The sequence below is a fragment of the Falco peregrinus genome, chromosome 5 (genome assembly GCF_023634155.1).
Source record: "Falco peregrinus isolate bFalPer1 chromosome 5, bFalPer1.pri, whole genome shotgun sequence".
NCBI classification, from domain to species: domain Eukaryota; kingdom Metazoa; phylum Chordata; class Aves; order Falconiformes; family Falconidae; genus Falco; species Falco peregrinus.
Window position 1 is genome coordinate 20,061,148 of NC_073725.1, and position 22,185 is coordinate 20,083,332.

The following is a 22,185-nucleotide window of genomic DNA, read 5'->3' on the forward strand; positions in this document are numbered from 1 at the left end:
GCTGCTGCTGTTTCAGGAATGTCAGAGATGTTTATCAGCGTGGGGCAAGCGTGGGGAAAACCCCAGCCGGGAGAGGGGTAAGCCCAGCAGGCTTTCCTTTCCCTCTCCTCTCCCCTCCGCTCCCCTCCCCTCTCCTCTCCTCTTGCTCACGAGCCCCTCTGCCATCAATGAAGCCCGAGCTGAGCTTGCGTAATGCTGACAGCCACGTGCTGAGTGCGTGAGCAACAATCCTATGCACTGAGTGAGCACACAGGGGTGTAAAGGGTAAGCCCACATGTATAACACACATGCATAATTTTATTGCATGTTGGAAGGCAGAGGCTGGGAACCCTTTGTGACATTCATGCTGCTGTAGCAATGCTTCCAAGCCTCCACAAGCCCCGCTGGCTGAGGCAGTGATGTTGGCCCAGAGCTATCACAGTCAGGAAGACAAGAGCAGCTGTAAAGCAGAATTATTGCTCTCACTTTACGGAGCGGGAAAGGAAGGAGCCTGAAGTGGGTTTCCATGGGCAGGGTGGTGAGAAGAGTAATTCTTCTGTCCTTCGACATGCTCAGCTTACGCTCAGGGGCAGCAGGCAGCACTCCTGAAAGGCACACATATTTCTGTAGCTAAACAGGCAGGTCACCAGTCACTCACTCATGCCTGCAAAATGTGCACTGCTGGGCTATTTGTCCTTACTTCAAACACAACATCACACCGTAACTACGTGCATCATTTCATTCAGTACGCAGCTTCAGGCTGTGTTGAAACAGCCATATCAAACCACACAGATCTCTACCCTGGAGCATGTTAAACCAGTATGCCCTCGAAGTAAAGTCTGGAAATTTACCCTAGCAGCTTCACAGCAGCACCTCATCGTTCTTACCCTACATAGCTGCCACTGTTTTCTGAGATTACTCATTGGATCATAAGCAAAATTTTGTCCCTCTCCCTTTACAAATCAATAAATGCTCACAAGTGTTTAAAGAGCCTTCCAAGCCTGCTCATTTGTTCCTATGCCTAAGTGCAGATGTGAAGATTAAATACCTATGGGCCTGAGTCCATGCCATATATGCAGCCTGCTGGAAAGGCAGCTGAGGGAGACCGCGGCATCTTTACAGTCAGGGACCTCTGTCTTTTTGTGCAAGTACTCTTTTGAAATCTTTATTCCTCATGACTAGGGAGCAGGCAACTAGCTGCTGATTTCCTGACGTGCCTTTCTGTCAGGTGGGAATGTCCTGCAGCTTGTCTCCAGCACCAGTTTGTGGCTGAGGATGCAGGAAATGCAGGATGTGATGTAGGAGCTGTGCTAAGCCCTCTCAGGGACTGGGATATTGGGGGACCAGCAGCTGCACCTGAGCCAATGCTGCTCTTACTGTTGGTCACCTACATGTAGTTCAGTGTACGGTGTTCACATTTCGTTATGGCTGGCACCGTTCCTGAACTTGAGAGAAGACTGCTGGTGAAATTAATGAGGTCATTCAGGTCCAGATCAGATCCACCAGGTACGTAGGTGCTGAACTACTGAAATAAATGCAAGTGAGAGTTGTAAATGCTGTTTTGGAAGTGGACTCCACTGACATTAGGAAGTAAAGGGTGGTGGGAAAAGAGATGCTGCGTTGCAAGCAGTAAGTGTGAGCACTAGAATAAAATAAACTTCAAGTTAGAAAACACAGTAATTCCATTTGTGTCCCAAAGTAAGAATATTGTAGTGTTTAGAGAATTCTTGACTAAAATTTACTTTGACTACGGATTATTGTATTTCTTCCTACATTCTTCATGAAAGTTGGCATGCCCTGGTAAATGGCAGCACTTCCATGGTGTGCAGCATGGCTTGAGGCAGCAAAATCTGGCCTCAATACTAGAATTAAGCAAACTGTTAAAATAGGAACTGAACCAATTCCTATTATGCCCAGATCTCCTCCCCAAACTCAAACTAAACTTGTTTTGAGGTTCAGGAATGTTTAGTTAACTTTAAATAAAACAATGTTGTGTTTCTACACATCCTGCTTTCAGCAAAGCCTCCAAGCAGAAATACAAAAATATGGCAGGCAGATCTATGTTTGCACTATTTCTGGCCCAGCTGAAACCAAGAAGCAGTGGAAATCTCACAAAAACAGCTTTGCCTCGCAGACTATCCAGCTCCCAGGTTCTGTCACTGTTACCCAACAGAACACAATGTACCTCATGTACATACCAATTTATTACGAATTTTCCAACAGATACCTGTGATAAACAAATTCCCCAGACTATCAGACAAACAAAAACCCCATACTGTGGTAGCACAACACTATATGGCTACTGTAAAGTCATTTTATGCTCATTCTTACGGAGTCATTGGCACAGTCACATAAAGACAGAATGTCCCTTGTGGTACATGACAACAAAATGCAGCAAATGATAACCAAGATAACAAACCAGGCATATACATTTTGTCCTTCATATTTGGTTCACAGCCAATTTAAAGCACATAATCCAGAAATTGGTTGTTTGACATCTCTTTGACAACTCTCTTTATTGAATTTGTAAAGCATAAATAAGAAGACAACAGCATTGTTTTAGATGTACACATTTAGCCATATAAAATTGCCCTGTATATCACGGCAAGATTTTTAAAGCACTTCTGTGTAGCAGACTTTTCAAAATTCATATTTAAAAGAACGTTTAATGTTATTGCTAGAAATGGATTCACTGTCAGCAAAACATAATTTAAACAGCCTGATTACTCAGCTATCTGCTTTACCACAACAAAGTCATCCCAAGCTATACAGTACCACAGCGTCATGTTTGCTAGCCAGATTTATTATATTTTCCAGATTCTAACAAGACACAGATATTAAGAAATGCATGTTAATCATTGCCCTAATAAGAACAATATGCAGTTAGCATTTAGGTTGTCACAAAAAATACAGAAGGCGAGTACAGACTAAACGCACTCTAAATTCAATGAAACCAAATCCTTCTTTCCATCAGCGTGTTTCAGTGAAATGGTCACATCCAAGAGAAAATTTCTACTGAACTACCTAAATTTTAGCAGGTATGTCTATATGCTTTCATTAGGCACGAGGCAAAGTAAAATGCCATTCTGACCAGAACTGTGAAAGCAAAATAACCACTGTACCACTTGCTTATGTACCAAAAGCTATGAGCATATAAAGCACTAAAAGCCTGCCCAGGATCTCTCCTCCAGGGACACCAAACTTCCCAGTATTGCACTGTTTTCAGCCACAGAACTTCTGGAGCAAACAACTACCCAACACATATAAGAGGACAAGAATCTGGCTTTAAACTTATTTGCAAATAATAAATAAAGTGCATGCCTACACTTACAGAATAAGCCAATTAATTTTATTTTGTAGAAGTGCAAAAGCCATCCCCACTCCACACTTCCAAAGGCCTGAAGGTGCATGAAGATTTGGTTTGAATTTTCTGAAGCAAAATATGTGTGCTTCCCGCACTTTTTTGGTTATTTATTTATTCCCCTTAAGGAAACTTTCACTTTCCCAACAGAAAAGGATGTGGAGATAATACGGTTTGAGATGCTGATGGAACAGCAAATAAGGCAGGCATCAATGGAGTGGGTGCAAAAGAAAGCAAGATTGTAATTTTTGCTTAGATTGCAGTGCCTTGCAGCCACGCTGCACAGAGGACATCTCTCCCTCTCCCTCTGATTCCTCCTCCCACCTCCCCACAGCGGTCACACAGCCCTGTTCACTCCATCTGGATCACCTGGCACTGTGAGCACGCTGATTTAGCCTCTACTAATTATACACTAAGAACGGCTTTTTTGCACATCTACCTGGAATTACAAAGGTATTTCCATACTCTTTGAGTAAGGACTTTTGAAAACGGTTACAAAATATTAAAGCTCTTTAGAGTGCAGTATCTCTTAATGTCTTTGCATAGGTTAAAACTAGTATTGCCTTGAAAAATTGGTGCTAAAGTAGAACATGACTGAAACATATCTCACTGCACCCTACTGGAACCCTTCACTAAAAGTGTAGTAAATCCAAGAAAACTGTAGCTTACTTTTTTGGGGGTGTACCTCTCCCTCCTTCTCTTCATTCTCCCTTCTTCTCTTCATTTCACACCATTCTCTCAAGAAACAGAAAACGTATTTTGTGCATGTCGGGTAGCATTATATGAATAGGGCTACTGCCGTTTCTTTTCATAGAGAAAAAATCAGCTCAAACACTAGACTACCAGCTTCCTGAAGAGCAAAAAGCAAAAAACACAAAGCAAAACAAAACCAAGAGAATGGATTTCCATACTTTTGACGTACATTATTCAAACAGGATATTTTTTGGTTAAGGACGAGGTCTTTATACCTTGTGCCCAGGACATATCTCTTTATACCCCTAATACCCAGGACATATTTTCCCTTCCCTTCAAGTCCCCAGAAGTAACAACAGCAACAACCAAATTTAGCTTTTCCTTCTAGATGTTACCATTATCACAATCTGCTTATGCTTTGTCTTCTTGAAAAAATAAATAATGAAACCTTCACAAAAGGAAAATCAGCCACAGCTTACATAAATAGTATCGATAAATATTATCTTAGTGGTAACTATATAATACTGCAAGTGCATCACCGAACAGATTAATGTAATGAAAGAGATCTTTTGTGTTACATATTTTACTCAGTGAAATGTTTATGTTCTCTTTCAAGTGAAAACTTAACAATTCCCAAAAGAGCAATAATAAGCTTGAAAAATCAGGTTAGACGTCAGCAGCTGACTATTAATAACAAACCTCTTGGTTAATATTTGCTTGCTGGGGACAGCCAGCGTCCATAATCAGCATTCATGTTTCATCAGCCTTGCCTGGGCTGTCTGGCAGGTGCTGGGTGGGGTGAACACTGAGGGGTCAGCAATGCCCAGCTGTAGATCAAAAAAGCGAGTGGAGGTTGTCACGCTGTAGTTCTTCGTATAGGTTTCCTGTACTGGGTAACAGTCTTTGACCGTGTAAACGCCGACCCAGGATTCCACTGTAACCAAGCAGAAATGGGATTACTTTAGATGACGAGAAAGAATGCATGTGTCACAGCGATGTCAGAGAAAATGGCCACTCCTCAAGCCAAGCCTACAGGCTGGAACTGCCCGTAGTTCTGCCCATGTGCATGGCAGCACCATGAAAGGCCACAAAACTGGTCTAACTCGGACACTGCAATGATCTTAAACCTGTACATGTTGGTGTCAGGCACACTGCAAATCATGATACCATCATGGCATCGGTATGTCACCTTTCCAGTATGCCTCTACTGAAGGGCTGTCATTTCTGCTTAGTTCCACATTTAGTTGTGTTTTGCACAAGTCCAATTTCTCTCATCTCTTGTGCCACTTTCATGTCAGCACTTACTTCACCAGCAAAATAATTAAATGCTTTGCTTTCCAGAAGGGAAATTTTGGTGCCATTGGCTTGGGTAGCACAGGGGCATTTCACCTTACACTCTGTTCTTGACAAGTTGAAAGGCGTGATTACTCAGAACCTGTGGTCCATTTCACAGTGCTGGGCCTCAGCATAGCCTTTGATACTTTAAAACAGTTTAGTTCCCCCATCTATGTGGGACATCCAATTCCTCCCCATGCATATGAAGTTCTGCACTCACCTACCCAAGGAAGCACTTGTCCTCTGCTGTGCTGGGAACTCCTCCGCACCAGAACTAACAGCCACAGCACCTTACTTCCTCAGCTTCTGGTCCTCTATAATCTTAACTCTCATTCGTACGCTGACAATACTTTAATACAAACAAACACAACCTTGCTCCCATTTTTTTTCCATCTGTCTCAAGCACAGAGGGCTTGTCTCGTTAGAAGAGGGACATTCCCAAACAGGACTCCAGTGCCTCCATCTCCTAACTCATTCCTTGTGTTTACCATCATCTATTCATATCATTATTATCATGTTATTTTTTTTAAATTCCTATTCCTCTCAGGCATTCCCTGGATCATTATTTCAAGACTACACTCAATGCTGATCTCCTCCATGTATGTGATGTAGGAAGTCTGTCCCTTTTTTAAACTTCAGTTTAATTCCATGAAGTTTTTATCTCAGAGGTGTTCCCTTGCTCTTTCCCCCTCATCCTCTGCCATCACCTCCTCTTTCACCATTACACTGTTTCTGCAATCAATATCATCACGGTGGTTTCCTTTGAATATCCTTTGCTTTTAAATCCCTTTTATTAACCCCATGCACCTCTTCTGTAATCTTTCTTTACCCCTTCCACTGTTCACCACTTCATCCAGTTGTTTTGTATTTCAGATCTCAAAAGCAGAAACTTATGAGGTTAAAATACAAAATTACCTACTTCAATCATAAATCAGTTCCTCTGAGGGTTGTCTGTAACAATTTTTTCCAGCCCCAAGGAGGCTTATTTTCTCTCACTCTGCAGTCCAACATACTTATTTTCTGTCCTTCCGGTACCGTGTCATATGCTGTACCACAATCACATTATCAGAAATAGATAAAGTGTGACATGAAATACACATAATATATCTAAAGAAAGGGTGACAAGCTGAGCAATATTTGAACATACCTCTCCAGGGCATCCTAATATACCAAAACCATTCTGACTTAAATAAGTTTGGGTTTGAGTATCCAGAAATGAAGGCTTCTTTTCCTCAACAAGTCTTGTATCAGATTTTTGAATGAAAATATTAAGGTAAAATATGATGGTACCAAGGCATCTTAAGTCTCTGCTGAAAATTTTATAATTTTTAACAAAAACATAATTTCTAGAATACAAGCCAATATTAGATGAAAGGTGGATGGGTAGACAACTTTAAGATATTATTTTTATGAATGATCACACAGAAAAGCACTGGAGATACAAAATACTATAGGATAAAAATAACACATCATTAACTGGATGTATCTGGGTATTAAGTTCCATAAAAATTCCAAAAATACTGGATTTGAAAAACAAAGTTCTTGGACTAAGTGACAATTTGCCTCTTGTAGAATACCAGAGGATGTACTGACCTAGTTACAGAAGTCTAACAATCTTATCCTTAATTTTCTACTTCGTTCTTCCTACTTTTATTCAAGAAAGAAATATTTTCCCCTGGCTAAAAGCTCAGGTTCATAACCAGCCTATATATTAGGTGTCTATAACCATAAGTATTGCATTAGCTGAATAGTGCCACAAATTTCATGGGGGTTTTAAAATAATTTTTATTATTGTCTATGTTGTCAGTAAACCATAGGTGAAATTGAAGCCAATGTGCTAATAAATTGCTATGCATCCAAAATCCATCATACTATACCCTGGAAAATTCAGCCTGCTTTCTTTTATGATGCAGGTGTTCAGCTGCCAAGTGCAAAACTAAGCCTCGTGAGCAGATGTTTCTTACTGGTGTACCGGATAACAAAACTTAGGTGCATATTAAGGATGTTCATTGCTGCTGAACCATATATTGGATGTATTCCATGAGAACATTTGATAGTAGTGTGTAGACACACACCGACACCTGCTCTGTTTCTATTATGCACACTCTAGTTTGAATGTGTCCCCAGTTATACTACCAATTCTTCTCTAGATAAATATTGGATACAGGCTGCTGGATTCAGATGCAAAATGATGCTGTTCCATGCCAAAATCTAATCTGTATGATATGAACTAAAATACAATCAAGTCCCTTGGACATATTTGATCCTACTGAGATATGAAACATTTTCTTAATAAAATGCATTTATAATAAAATGATAAGCTGCGCACAGGGTAGATTTATTATTTCTTCCAGCAAACTCTATAGAAATATGGAAAGCTGGGGTGAAACATGAATAATTTAATTTTCCCTGGATAGCAGAAATGATAACTATTGAGATGAAACAAAAGCATGCCCATACATTTCCTGGCTGGTTTTCTGTCCGACCATTCCTGTACCATAATTTCGTCTCCAGGTCCCCCAATGTAGTATTGATCTTCATAAGTTGAATTGGCAGGAATATCATATGGATCCCATGGCTCTGTCAGAGCAATCTTTGAGCAAAGCTTTGTGACTTGTTCAATCTGAAACATCACTGCGTCTTTGTAGAGCAATATATACTCAAAGAATCTGTAACATTAAAAAAAAAGAAGTTAATGTATAGTCTTTTTCTATACTAAGCAAGGAGCATTGCTGATAAGTGAGCTTGCCTTTATCTCCTCTGTTTAAGACCATTTTCACTTGCATTAAACTTTGTCAAACTTTGAGAAAGGCTAACCAGTTGGGCTGAAAGTTCCCATGCTGAAAGTCTGCCTCAGCTGACTCTTTCCAAAATAAATAATTCAAGCTGAACTGGTTCAGCCATTTCTGAGAACAACAGAACAACTTTTCTGAGAACAACTGAGAGAAAAACATGTTATTATTCCTAGTTTTGTTTGGGGTTTTTTTTGTTATTTTTTTCTTTTTTTTTTTTTTAATAACTGTTTCATTAAAAAGCTCTAGTGCCTCTATGTTTTGGAGAAAGAACTCAAAATTTGGCAGGGGAAAAGTTTTTATTAAAAGTTGCCCAGATTTGGCTAAGTTATAACCTTTTGAAAAGATCTGCTTGCATAGGCTGGATAGATTAAATTCCCCATAAATGTGGCAGAGCCTTTCTCTGTGCTGGTTCGATGTGGTATCTGCCATCCTCACAGATGCTCCTCTGTGGCAACCCATGTAGCTTAGTGGGACACACTGATGAAGGGGGAAACACATGGTCTCAAGTGAAGAATTGAGAGGCTCTCCCCCGTAATGGCAAAGTTTCTTTCTGGAAGCCACCAGACTCAAGCAGTAGTGAAAGGAGAATGCAGAGAAACACAATAGTAAGGCAGAGATAAGGAGAGATGTGGAGATCAATAAGGTTGAGAGGTCAGGAGGTGAAGTCAACAAAATGGATAGTTAATAAGGTTTTAAAAACAATCTTATATAGAGTATGAAGTGACCAAGCCCTGTTCTGAGGAGAGATGATAAACCTCTTAATGGACATTTTCACCTAGTTACTAGTACAGTAGTTGAGTTTACCACAAACACTGACTTTGCTTCCATACCTATAAAAAGGAGTTGATATGATCCTTACCTTATAACTGGGGACAGAAACAGAAAGAAACTGAAATAAAAATTTCAGAAGTATCAGCCAGTTTTGAATACGCAACCAGAAACACCAGAAGCCTCACTTCTGCAGGGTACTGAGCATTATCAATCAGATGATGAGTTGTTCAAAGCACAACTCAAAGCATCCTCATGCGTGCTCTGCACCTTTTGCAAAGAAGAGCCAGCAGTCACTCTCTAAACTCCCCAAAACTGTGCACAGATTAGAGGTTTCCTGTGAATATCATGGCTCAAGTATCTATGCTATGCGGTGACTCCAGAGAAAAGGGACAGTATTAATTCCCGAGAAAAGGAAGGGACAGTATTAATTCCCTTGAACAGCTTCATCTTGCCTGTCTGTAATAGTGTCTCTTTCCACCTGTAATTACTTGCTTCATTCATGATGCTGTCTCCATTTCCTGAGGGGGGAAAAAAAATGGCTAGGGTGTCCTTTCAACTGTGGCTTCTTCCACTTCACAAACCTGATGCTAGCCCCTAACAGTATTCATCCTGTGTCATCAGGAAGCTGGGAAGCTGGTGGAAACCACTGCATAATCCATGTAATTGAGGAGATGATGCACAAAAGCAAGAGGGGACCTTCATGGTATTTCTCAACTCCTGCATGTTTCTCTCTGCAGTCTTCATGTTCTTTTAGGGAGGATGTAAAGTTTACATGAAACAGAGCTGACAACAAAATAAATTTACAATGTTATTTGTTGCACTATACAGTTGCATCAGACAGGAATCACTTCACCCACCACTGACACAGAGGCATTTAAATGCTGCGCTATGAAAAGCATCCGAGTACGGTTAAAAGCATCTGAGCAATATTCCCATCACTTCTTGACAGGATCATTTATCCAGCATGTGTGGAAACACAGGCAGGCTAAATGGCATTAGCCAAATTGAACGGTGATGAAAAATGTAAAAGGGGACAAGGAGACTGACGTGGGGTAAGCTGGGGAACACCTCTCACACATGACCTCGCACAGCACGAGAAGGAGCCGCTTTCCGTGAGGGAGTCAGTCACTGGGATCTTCCCACACATTAGCAAAGACTCACACAGAGAGGCTGACAAGCTGCAAGATTATGTATTAGCTTCCCTGCGGTAAAGCGTTCTCCTGTCCATATCTTAAAATATTCCTGCTTCTGTGATGACTCGTAGTGACCTGAACTCGCCTGCCGTTTTCTTCATCAAAGGCCACTCCACAGCCATGATAAACTACTGAAGAATTCAGTATATATATACTGGTTCTTCATGTAAAGCAAAGCCTGTGACCACGTAAGGGCATACATAACTTTTATATCACATTCAGTCCAGAGAACATACTCACAAGAACACTGAAATACACTTACGTACGTGTTTGTAACCAGGCTCTAATGACTCAACTACTGTTCAGCTGGGTGCCCTGCAGCTCCCATAAAAGTGGGATTGGAAATGCCTTACAGATGAGCCTGTCAATATGTTTGAGATATTTCAGTGATAATACAGTCATTTTGTGAAAGAACAAAAAATAAATATATTAGCAAAGCATTACAAACTACTCAGAATAAAATTTAAACAATTAATCTTTTTCTATTTTAAATCCTTACTTAAAATTTATTTTGCACAGATATTTTATTCACATTTTTAGCAAATTTTTTTGTGTGCTTTTTTTTTCCTTATCCTCTCCTTTATAAATTATTTCATGGAATAAATATATTTTGTTCTAAATTTTTTAAGCTGTGAATCAATATCATTGCATGAAGGACACATGCCACCCTTACTCCAGCGAAACAGTAGTTTAAACTTTGATCTGACAAATGCACGTATTTAACTTCTAGCACATGGATAGCCACTGTGACTTCAACAGATAGCCTGAACAGTTGCAGAAGGAGGACCACAACCCCAAAAAGCCTACTTTGACTTTGCCATCTTCCATGCAGACAGCAAGGTATGCATTATGAAACAACAATGGAGAGAAGAATTTGACAAATCCAAACAGATCAAACTCATCTCCAAGTGTCTCTCTAGCACCCATTCTGCAGAGCAAGAGGCTCCACCACCTATATTTTTATTCCTGGGAGAGGCAAGTGAACACATGTGGAACAGACACCAGTTGTATGACTTCGTGCACTGCTGGGATGAACTCAGCAGCTACACTGGCATGCCCATGAGATGAGAACTGTAGAGAGCATGGCCCTACTCACTGTGCATGGCAGCCCTGGCTAAGCAGTGAACACGAGTCACACTGTCATTATTCAACCCAGATGTACCTCACATTCAAGTTTTAAAGAGAATTGCTCCTGTGTGTGTCCTGGAAATAGCAAGCACAGAAACCTAAGATTACCAGGATTTGAGTTTAACTGCATATGAAAGGTGAATGGCTAAGTTGTTGTTTTAAAAAGACAACTATTTACCAGCCAAAATTAATAACAAAATATGCACGAATATAAAAACATCAGGTTTAAAGCAAAATATTTAAAAATAATGTCCTCTTTTTTTTTTTTATTATTTTAATTGGCCAAGTCCTAAGTATACTGCCTGCATTTGTTTTAGGTGCCTGAGATTTCATTGGATGCTTGAGGGGAAGTGCAGAGTCCTGAAAATAGGTCTTGGCAAAAAAAGAGAAGCAGAAATGATTTTTAATGAGTTTGTTTTTTCAGAGAAAATGTAACATATTTGCTGCCTGTGACCACCTCTAATATTATTCTTATAATAAATTCATTCTTTAACTGCAGCTTCAAGAAAGCCTCAACCTGTTCACTACTGTTCACTGGGCACCTTCAAAGAGATCTGGAGAAGTTACTTAGACAAGTTACCCTACTTGCCTGACTGAGATATTTCCCTTCCTTTCCTACCCTATTCCATCCTACCCTGTCCTACGCCTCACACCCTTTGTACACTACACCCTCAGTGGGACTCTCTCATGGTCCTTAATACCTCCTTTGTCTGTGCCTGAAAATGGATAAATTCCAGCATATAAAGATGCACACATGTTTTTTGCTCCTATGCTTTAAAGAATTTCTTCATACTGGACCATATCCTGTGCACATAATTCCATTGACTTTGCTGGAAGTAAATATGTCAGACAGGTGGGATACATGCTGTGTTCAGTACTCTCTTCTCCTGAGCTACAAAAAGTATTTTTCTGAATAAGAGACCAACTGAATCTAATGCAAGGGCAGAACACCACACCCACACAATCATGAGGCGAAGCACTCGCATTGAGGACATACTGCAAGGAGTGGGTGTGCATCCAAATACCATCCTACCTCTGAGATTCCTCCTGAAATTTGGGGAGATAGTTAGAGGTGCCTCCCAGGAGACAGCCCAAATAACATAGAGTCTCTTGGACCTTCATAAATGACTGAAACCAATAAACTTAACTAATGACTTTTCTTTTGAATTGGTTACTGTTCTGCATGTTAGCAATTTGTCTGAAAAAAAGTCATCAGACTCAAGACCATGCTACCAGCTCTGCTTCAGGTACTCGGTCTTCCCTGAGTCCTGCTAAAAAGTGCCCCATGCTGAGGTCCTTCCCAGCTGGCAGTCTGTCCTGCAGCCTGCCCATCACCTAACACATCTGCATGACTCCCAGGGTTTACTTCTGCACTTCCGAAGGCTGCCTTGTGAGTGTCAAACCTAGAAGGAAGGAGCTGCTTGCTGTCCAATTGCCTTTGTAGTGACTCAGAGGAGCAGAGGTGCTGGCAGTGGCATGCCAAGACCCGCGTGATGTATTGAAGCACATTAGACAAGGTCATTTGCTAGAGAGAAGCAAAATAGTGGTCTGAGGTTGAGACTGGGTAAAAGAAATTCCTTGTGTGCTATATCTGGCTCTGCATCATTTCGTTCTGTGGCTTTGGACGAGTAACCTACAGGACCGGAGCCTTAAAATGTTATTCTTGTTATTTATTTTTTGATTGCTGTAGCACTGAAGAGACGCTAATCAGGGATCAAGAACCAGTTGTGTGAGGCATTGTATTAACAACGAACAAAACCACAATTCCTAACCCAAAAAACAATGGAACAATAGTTCTTGTAAAACAGACTTCCCTTTCCTGCAAAGACATACGGGGTTTCAGGCATCCAGGGCTTTAACCTAACCGGTTCAGTTTTCCCAGCTGCAGCTATTGTATCCTTAAAACTCCCACTCGTGTTAGCCAGGACTTGTATTACCTAGTAAGTGGTAAAAAGCATTGAAAAATGAAAGCAAAATTGCATGTATGATTTGTATCAGAGATATTGTATTACTCAGCAGGGAACAGTATTTGCTATTTAAGATACCAAGTTGAGGTTGCTGCAATTATTCCAAGGCTAACTTTGCTTTCTCTTTTGAGATTAACTAAAAGTTTGAAGCATCTGTCTGCTTTTGTGGTCTTACTTAATTCTTTGCCGGTTCTGTTTGTAAAAAGGCATTTTTAAAGACTGCGAAAGAAGTTAAAAACACTTCTAACTAGAAGAAATTTCACTAAAAATATCCCAAACAAATTCTCTGTTCTGGTGTGCACGGACAGGTACATCCAAATACATAATTCTTGAGTTACCTTCTATCCTCTTAATGACATACCCAATTTTTTCACACATTTCTTACTGAAGAAAGATGTACTGGGAGAATGGGAACCTTTACTCAAAGGATGACTACGAAACCTCATCTTTTCAACTCTTCAGATTAAGAACATTTTCAAGGGAGCAAAGCTGCCAAGCAGACACGCAGACAGTTGATAAACACTCATCAGGTCAAGAACATTCATCTGCTTTTGGAAAGCTCTGGCAAGCTCATTTCAAAACTGAGAAGCATTCGTTTTTCAATGTATTTCTGGGAACTCCTTTCCTCTTTCCCATGAAGTTTTCGGTAATTTCAGGCTTGTGTTTTTCTTCTGGTGTATCAGACCTCAACAACAACAGTAATTTACCATATTTGATCTCACATGTTTGGCAGTGGTGCTGGACTATGGTATATTGTACAAATACAGTATTGTGCAAATACATGTGACAGTAAATGTAATCTGATATTGTGTAAAAGCAGTATTTTTTAGTCTGACTTAAATCATTCACAGACTGTAAAGCCCTTATTTTATTTTCAAGGGAACGAAGCCCCCTGTATCAGGTATCTAATTAGCAAGGTATATGAGGAACTTTGACAGCACTACCAGTTTCCAAAGCAGAGAGAACTAGTTTACGTCCAGTTAATTATGAGGTTTGTGTAGAAAGAAAACCTCAAATATAGGAATCACAAGCTGGAAAGCCAAATCTACACCAGCTAAAGAGTGACATATTTTTATGACTTCCATTATGAAACCCAGTAAAAAAAATTATGCAACGTCTTATTTTTTTAATTGTTTTCCCATAAATTACATTAGCTAGTTTGGCAAATACTAAGGGGAATTAAGTTCTTCAGCAAGAATGATGTTTCCCCTGCTGTCCCTTTTTGGCTGTTTGACACCCCATAATAATCAGTCTGTCCACCAAGTTGCACCCCTGAGAACAATGCATTTTAATTGAAGTTGAAATTCAGGGAAACAATAAAGCATTGTGTCTAAGGAAGTCATGTTTTGCAAGGCGCTAAACGATGCACTGTCCTTAATAGAAAGCATCTGTGTGTTTCCGTAAGTAACGGTATATTCGTGAATTGGAACCCTCTGTAGACAACAGGGTAGCTCCGAAGGAAAGGAATGGAAGATGCAGCCAAAATGCCAGAATGCTTTCCAATGAATCAATGGAATCACCTCTTGGGGAATATGGTGTATACCAGTGGAACCACCTGATATCAAAATATACTTGGGGTCAGAGATTATTCTCCTGTTCTGAGTTTGTCAAAAAGTCTTGCACAGTGAAGCCTTGCTGCCCTGAGTAGGATAATAATAAAGGCCACTGGAAAATCACAGCAGGGCTTAGAGGAGACCAAAGACAATAAGGAAGGCCAGGACTCTCAATATATGCTAAAGAGTTTAGGAAGGACAGGATAATGATGAGGGAAATGACAGAGGTACATTATCATTTATTGTATTTCTCATCCCCTTTGTGCTATATACAGAAGGGAAGTAAATAACTCAATGGAAAGAGTGGATGCTCTAAACTGAGAGGTGGAAATGCTTGTCTGAGCGTGCAATTATATTAAGGCACCCTATGAGCTTGGAAAAATTAAGAAAAAGGAAGCAGAAATTTAACATGTAGAGAGCACCAGAAAAATCATGGTTACAATGACCGAGAGTATCTCAAGAAAAGAAAAGAAAAAAACCCCAACATAAAAGACATACCTCTGTTTTTAATTTTACCTCTAGAGACCTGCTGGGAGCTGGCGGCTCACAGGGCAGCACCTGGGCAGGGCCAGAGCAATGGCGGCCAGGGCCCCGTGAAGTGAAACAGGCAGGGTCACTGGAGACCCCTCTCTGAAGGGGACAGAAGGCCCCGTACGGGACCGGACCCACAGCTCAGAGCAGCTGCTGCCCCACTGGGGCCCAGGTTAAAGATAGGAAGGGAAAGCTTCCTACCCTGGTACGGCCCTCAGATTACCGTCCATTACGGATTTTTCAGGTAGGCAGCGATGAAGTTGGAAGAAGTAGCCCAAGATCTGCTGTTTGTGAAGGACTGGTGGGTGATGTGATGGCTACAGGCCGTCTCGGGCACAGCGATCACGAAATGGTAGGGCCCTCGATTCTCAGAGAAGTAAGGAGAGGGGTCAGCAGAACTGCCACCTTGGACTTCTGGAGGGCAGGCTTTGGCCTGTTTAGGAGCCTGGTTGACAGCGTCCCTTGAGGGGCAGTCCTGAAGGGCCAAGGGGTCCATGAGGGCTGGACATTCTTCCAGAAGGAAGTCTTAAAGGCTCAGGAACAGGCTGTCCCCATGTGCTGAAAGATGAGCTGGTGGGGAACAAGACTGGCCTGGCTGAACAGAGAGATTTGGCTGGAACTCAGGAGAAAAAGGGAGAGTATATGACCTTTGGATGAAGGGGCAGGCCACTCAGGAGGACTACAAGGATGTCGTGAAGTTGTGCAGGGAGACAATTAGAAGGACCAAAGCCCAACTAGAACTTAATCTGGCTACTGCTATAAAAGACAATTAAAAATGTTTCTATAAGTATATTAGCAACAAAAGGAGGGCTAAGGAGAATCTCCATTCTGTATTGGATGTTGGGGGAAACATAGTGACAAAGGCTGAGGAAAAGGCTGAGGTACTTAATGCCTTCTTTGCTGCCGTCTTTAATAGTAAGACCAGTTGTCCTCTGTGACCTGCTAACACCACTTAGACACACACAAGTCTCTCAGGAACAGATAGGAGCCACCCAAGGGCACTGAGGGAGCTGGCAGGAGTGCTCACCGAGCCACTTTCAATCATTTGTCAGCAGTCCTGGCTAACCGGGGTGGTCCTGGTTGACTGGAAGTTAGCCAACGTGACGCCCATCTACAAGAAGGGCAGGGAGGAGGATCCAGGGAACTACAGGCCTGTCAGCCTGACCTCGGTGCCAGGGAAGGTTACGGAGCAGATAATCTTGAGTGCCATCACACGGCATGTGCAGGACAACCAGGTAATCAGCCAGCATGGGGTTAGGAAAGGCAGATCCTCCTTGGCTAACCTGATCTCACCCTATGACAAGGTGACCCGCTCAGTAGATGGGGGAAAGGCTGTGGATGTCTACCTGGACTTTAGTGAAGCCTTTGACACCATCTTCCACAGCATTCTCCTGCAGAAACTGGCTGCTCATGGCTTGGATGGGTGTAGTCTGGGTAAAAACCTGGCTGGATGGCTGGGGCCCAAAGAGTGGTGGTGAATGGAGTTAAACCCAGCTGGTGGCCAGTCACAAGTGGTGTTCCCCAGGGCTCAGCACTGGAGCCAGTCCTGTTTAATATGTCTATCAATGATCTAGAGGAGGGGATTGAATGTACCCCCAGTAACTGCAGATGACACCAAGCTGAGGGGCAGTGTTGATCTGCTAGACGGCAGGAGGCTCTGCAGGGGGATCTGGACAGGCTGGACTGATGGGCCAAGGCCATTTGTATGAGGTTCAACAAGGCTCAGTGCTGGGTCCTGCACTTGGGTCACAACAACCCCACCCAATGTTACAGGCTTGGGGAAGAGCAGCTGGAAAGATGCCTGGAGGAAAAGGACCTGGGAGTGCTGGCTGACAGCCACCTGAACATGAGCCAGCAGTGTGCCCAGGTGTCCAAGAAGGCCAATGTGGCCAGAAGGACTGGGGAAGGGATCGTTCCCCTGCACTGAGCACTGGTGAGGCCACACCTCGAATCCTGTGTTCAGTTTTGGGCCCCTCACTACAAGAGGGACATTTAGGTGCTGCAGCGTGTCCAGAGATGGGCAACAAAGCTGGTGAAGGGTCTGGAGCACAAGTCTTATGAAGGGCAGCTGAGGGCACTGGGGTTGTTCAGCCTGGAGAGGAGGAGGCTCAGGGGGGACCTTGTTGCTCTCCACAGCTGCCTGAGGGGAGGCTGTAGGCGGGGGGTCGGTCTCTTCTCCCAAGTAACACGTGACAGGACAAGAGGAAACAGCCTCAAATTGTGCCAGGGAAGGTTTAGATTTGATATTAGCAAAAGTTTCTTGACTGAAAGCATTGTCAAGCATTGGAACAGGCTGCCCAGGGAGGTGGTGGAATCACCATTCCTGGAGGTGTTTAAAAACTGTGTAGATGTGGTGCTTAGGAACATGGTTTAGTGATGAGCTTGGCAGTCCTGAGTTAACAGTTGGACCTGATGATCTTAAAGGTCTTTTCCAACCTATATGATTCTGTGATTCTAACTGTCAGATTTATCTGGAGTTTTCATACCTTTCTGAATCAGGCTCAGAGAAAGGATATTAAATTGGATGTTAGCTCTGCCTCAGTATGATATCTATCTTACACATCAGAAAGGCATAGCAGAACGAGGTCCCTAATCACAAATAACTACACTTAAATAATCTAACTTTTCCAGACATTTACTTTGGAATAGAAGAATAATAAAAAATAAACACTAGTTTTTCAGCTAGGACTGGACACTGCAGCTTCTTACACATTTTAACTTTTGTGTAAAAACAGAGACGGATCTTCAGAAACCATGAATAGGGACTGTAAGAAATTCAGGAGATCTATATTGTTCTTCATTGAGATTGTAAATCCCATCATGTGTATACTTGGCCAGTTAGTTGCTCTTCAGTATCCATTCCTGTACAAAAAGTAATCACAAAGAAGTCTGAGGCACAGATTGCCCTTTGGAACACATGGGGAGTAGGTCCCTATTCTGATAAAGCAAACTTTTCTTTCACTATGGAATATTCCCTGGAAAAATTTGTGAGGATACGTGCTTGTACCAGATTACTGCCCCAAGATGTAATGATTTCCACCTCCCATCCGCAATGATCTCCTTAAGACGGATGATTCAGGCCTTTCAGGTATCTGTCCAATGTAAAAATATGAAAAAACACCAGGTCTGTTTTCAAGGGAGTTTGGAAGTCAGGCCAGCTAGGATAATCAAACAACACAGTTGGAAAGCTAAGTACACTTTAACTTTCTAACATCTTTATACAAAAATTTGAGTATAGCTTATTTTTAAAGAAACTTTGTGAAAGTTGGAGATTCACTTCACTGGAAAAAAATGCAACCTGAAGTCCTGGCACTGCACTTCATTCTCCCTCCCCACCTCTGATGTAAAAACAACCTCTTCATTTCATCCAGAAGTCTTTGTGCAGGTCTTTTTCTTCTGCCTTCAGCAGCTATCAATCAAATGTAATATTGGTTGCCGAGTGTGTAAATTAGTGACTGGATTCAAATACAAAGCGTTGGCATGTTAAAAATCCAGGTAGGGCTGACAAAGTGTGCAAAATAAAAGGATTACAGGAAAGAACGTAATGTCTGTGTGAGAGAAAACATATCATTAGGGACAGATGTCAATTGCTCAATGGTTATAAAGCAAATGGCATTTTGAACACTTATCCATTGAGATGTGGTACAGTACAGTGTAATGATTTAGAAAGGCAAGTTTATGGTTCTAGGTCAATTAGAGGGGTCATTTATTCTGTTCTGCTTAGCCCCGATGAGGTCAGAAAGGTAACGCTGTTCCTGGTTCTGGATGCCACTCTTAAGGGAACAAACAGTCAAGATATAGTCCAGAGAAAAGCAAGAATGGTGCAATATTTAATAAACAGGACCTATGAAGAAACTGAGCATGTTTATTTACAAACAGAAGGCTGAGGTAGGACACATAATAAGCTGACCAGTATATAAAAGGCTAAAAAAGAATGCCAGTTGTTCCCCATCTTACCTGAAGGTATCACTGGAAGAAAACAGCATCATTTTAAGCAAAGAGGGTTTACTTACGAGATAGTCTGAAAACGTTTGTGTGTGTGTCTTCTTACATTCCAGGTTCTACAAGAACCAGTAAGAAAACCAGGGGTCAGAGACATCCCAAATAAAGCTTTGCTTCTCCAGGATGGAGGAGCAGGTTATATGGCGACTCGGATACCTTCCCAGCCTTACATGTAGGTGATGAGAGAATACCGATGGCTGCTCATCTCTTCTGGTAACAGACAACCTTAAGCAATTAGTTCTGACATTATCAGTTCTCTGTCTTGGATCCTTGGCACTGTTACCTGCCCAAAGGTGGTGAACAACCTTCGGGGATCACTTTCTGAGACCTCTCAAAAGCAACAGCGGCAACTCTGCCTCCTCTCTGAGGAGCCTCAGCAGAGGGCTGAGTCTTCATCTTATCTCACACGGGGAGCCTGGGGATTTGAAGGATGGTGCCATCTCCTGCACACTGATGATCCTCAGCTGTTTGCTTTTACAGTTAATCCTAATTACACCACCACTTTGTTATCAGTGCCTGACGGAGTTAAAGCCAAGTACTGTCTAAAATCAGGACCAGGGAGATAGGATTCAAATGATACATGCTCAGCATTCAAAGGGAATAATTAAAAGGTTGAACTACCAGTTAAAACTGCTCTTCACAAAACTGGTTTATTTGGTCCTCTATTGAGTTACTGGGCTTTTTCTTACAACTGTCCAGTAACCCACAACTTCTCTGACTTTTTGGGGGACTTTCAGCAGTCAGCACACATACACTGCTTGTAGGAACCCTCTGTAAGCAACATCCATGATGCATTACCAGAAACTGGCAGAACTCAGTATGTTCTTAAATAATCAGCTGGACGGGAAATACAGGAATAATTAATAGATGAATACGAATCTCAAAACCTTTCTCTTCAAATTATTAAGTATTTGCTTTAGGGTACACATTGGTGTATTTGATGCAGAATATTTCATAGATTATCTGCTTGTCCAGCACAAAAACAACAGCTGCTGAAGACACAGCAATCAGCTAAAGGAAGCATGGCTAAGGATACATTTCTATTTTTAAGAATGTTTATAGCCATTTTAATTGTATTAAAAACTGACACATTTATTTTTCATTCAAGGACAGTTCTAAGAAGCAGTAGCAGGGAGGGCAAGACCTGTAAATAATATTGGTATAAATATACTGCACTGGCACAGCTGAAAGTTTTCCATTACTCAGGAAAAGGTCACTAGACCTATTGAACATGTTTAGACTACCCATGCTGCTTAAAACATGACAGAAATAGCTTTACCATTTAGCATCTGACACAAATACAAACTGAAGCCTTTAGCAAACAGTCTGCCCAATTTTGGGGTGTTTTCCTGACACAGAGCCCAGTGTTCATACATACACTGCCAGGGAGCCATAGTTTTCTTTCAGCTTTTCTTAATTAATATGAATTCAGAACTTTTTTACATGCTAGAATTATCTTCCTTTACCATTCCTATAACCATAACAAGTATGAAAATAACTCTTGTTTTTAAAGTACAAATGACTTCATAATTATTTAAAATTTACACAGTGTCTCACATACGCATACTGTAGTATTTTGCTGTTTTTAATTGTGTTATTTGATACATTTAATGGGCAAGACTTTCAAAACTGACCACTGATTTTGAACAGCTTTATATTTTGGATGTTCAACATGGAGATACTTGAAAAGGGCAGATTTTCAGAGAGACAATATTCGGTATTTTCTAAAACTCAGGGTGTCGTCGCAACCATTGAAAAAATCAAGGTGCCCAGCGTTACTAGACACCTTGTTTCTATTCAAAGACTGCATAAGAAACTCCTGAATTCTCTCTCCAGAGAAATGCATCAGCAGAAATCCCTTTTCTGCCCATCGGATTTTCCCTCCCATCTCTCATGCTACCCCTGGCTGTCAAGAGACAATTGTTCTTTCCACATCCTAACAGCAGATCCTCATGTAACTGCCGCTGTTTACAATTGCCACCTGCCAGCTATGTAATTAAGAGATAAATCTGGCTGTATAACTCCTTCTCCAAAATTATACATCAACCTGACCCAAACCCCTGTGAAATCAGCCATAAAAGTTTCACTGATTCTTACAGATGTTACGTCAGGTGTTTATTACCTGTTCCATTTAGAAGAAAAAATAAGCTGAAAAATGTTTAAAACCTCACACAGCCATCAACTTACCTCAAATGGGCAACCTGAGGATGCTGGAAGGCAAACATAAAATGTTTTACACACTCTCAACTCCCCAAAATTTATTTCCACAAGTTTAAGTTGACTTTTGAATATCCTGGCTGTCATGGCTTTTTGTTTTCTTGTTTGCTATGTCTCTTGGGGTACTTGCTCATGCAGGTTTTCTGCTTTGCATTAACCCTGCAGTTGGACTCATTCAGGGAATAGGGAGGTGATTTCGGAGGGAGCTGTTAAGGAGTAAAAAATCATAGAGGAGACTCACTCTGGCCAAGACAGTGATTCAGCTGCTGCTCATCGCTTCTTACGAAAAGTATCTGTGTGGAGGTATGCCCAAAGCCCTGAGCAAGTCCAAAGAGGAGACCTGTGTGATCACTTCTCTCACCCTGGAAATCCTACCTATCCTTACAGCCTTGCAGGGCAGCAAGCAAAGGCTGTTTTATAACACACTCGTCGTGACAACACAGTCCACCTCCTCCAGAAAACTGCTTATTAGTGCTGCCACACGTTAGGCAGGAGGCTGCCTGGCCAGAGACGCGCTGCTGGGCTACCGCGGGTCCCCTTCCTGACAGTGTTCCCAGTGGCATGGGTCAGCCCTTCCCAGCAGAGCCAGCCACCCTCCATCAAGTCACTGCGCTTGCTGCTGAAACAAGGAGAGGAGCAGAGCAAGGAAAAAGTCTCTTC

The 22,185-nt window shown here is 41.7% G+C and overlaps 1 protein-coding gene across 1 annotated transcript in view; it reads right to left on the reverse strand.

Moving 5' to 3' along the window:
• Positions 1-2,478: 2,478 nt before the first annotated feature.
• Positions 2,479-22,185, reverse strand: part of EPDR1 (ependymin related 1) — a 33,591-nt gene continuing 13,884 nt past the window's right edge. The window contains 2 exon segments of the mRNA XM_055806747.1: positions 2,479-4,967; positions 7,829-8,037. Coding sequence (XP_055662722.1) covers positions 4,777-4,967; positions 7,829-8,037 — 400 coding nt within the window. The 3' untranslated portion in view covers positions 2,479-4,776.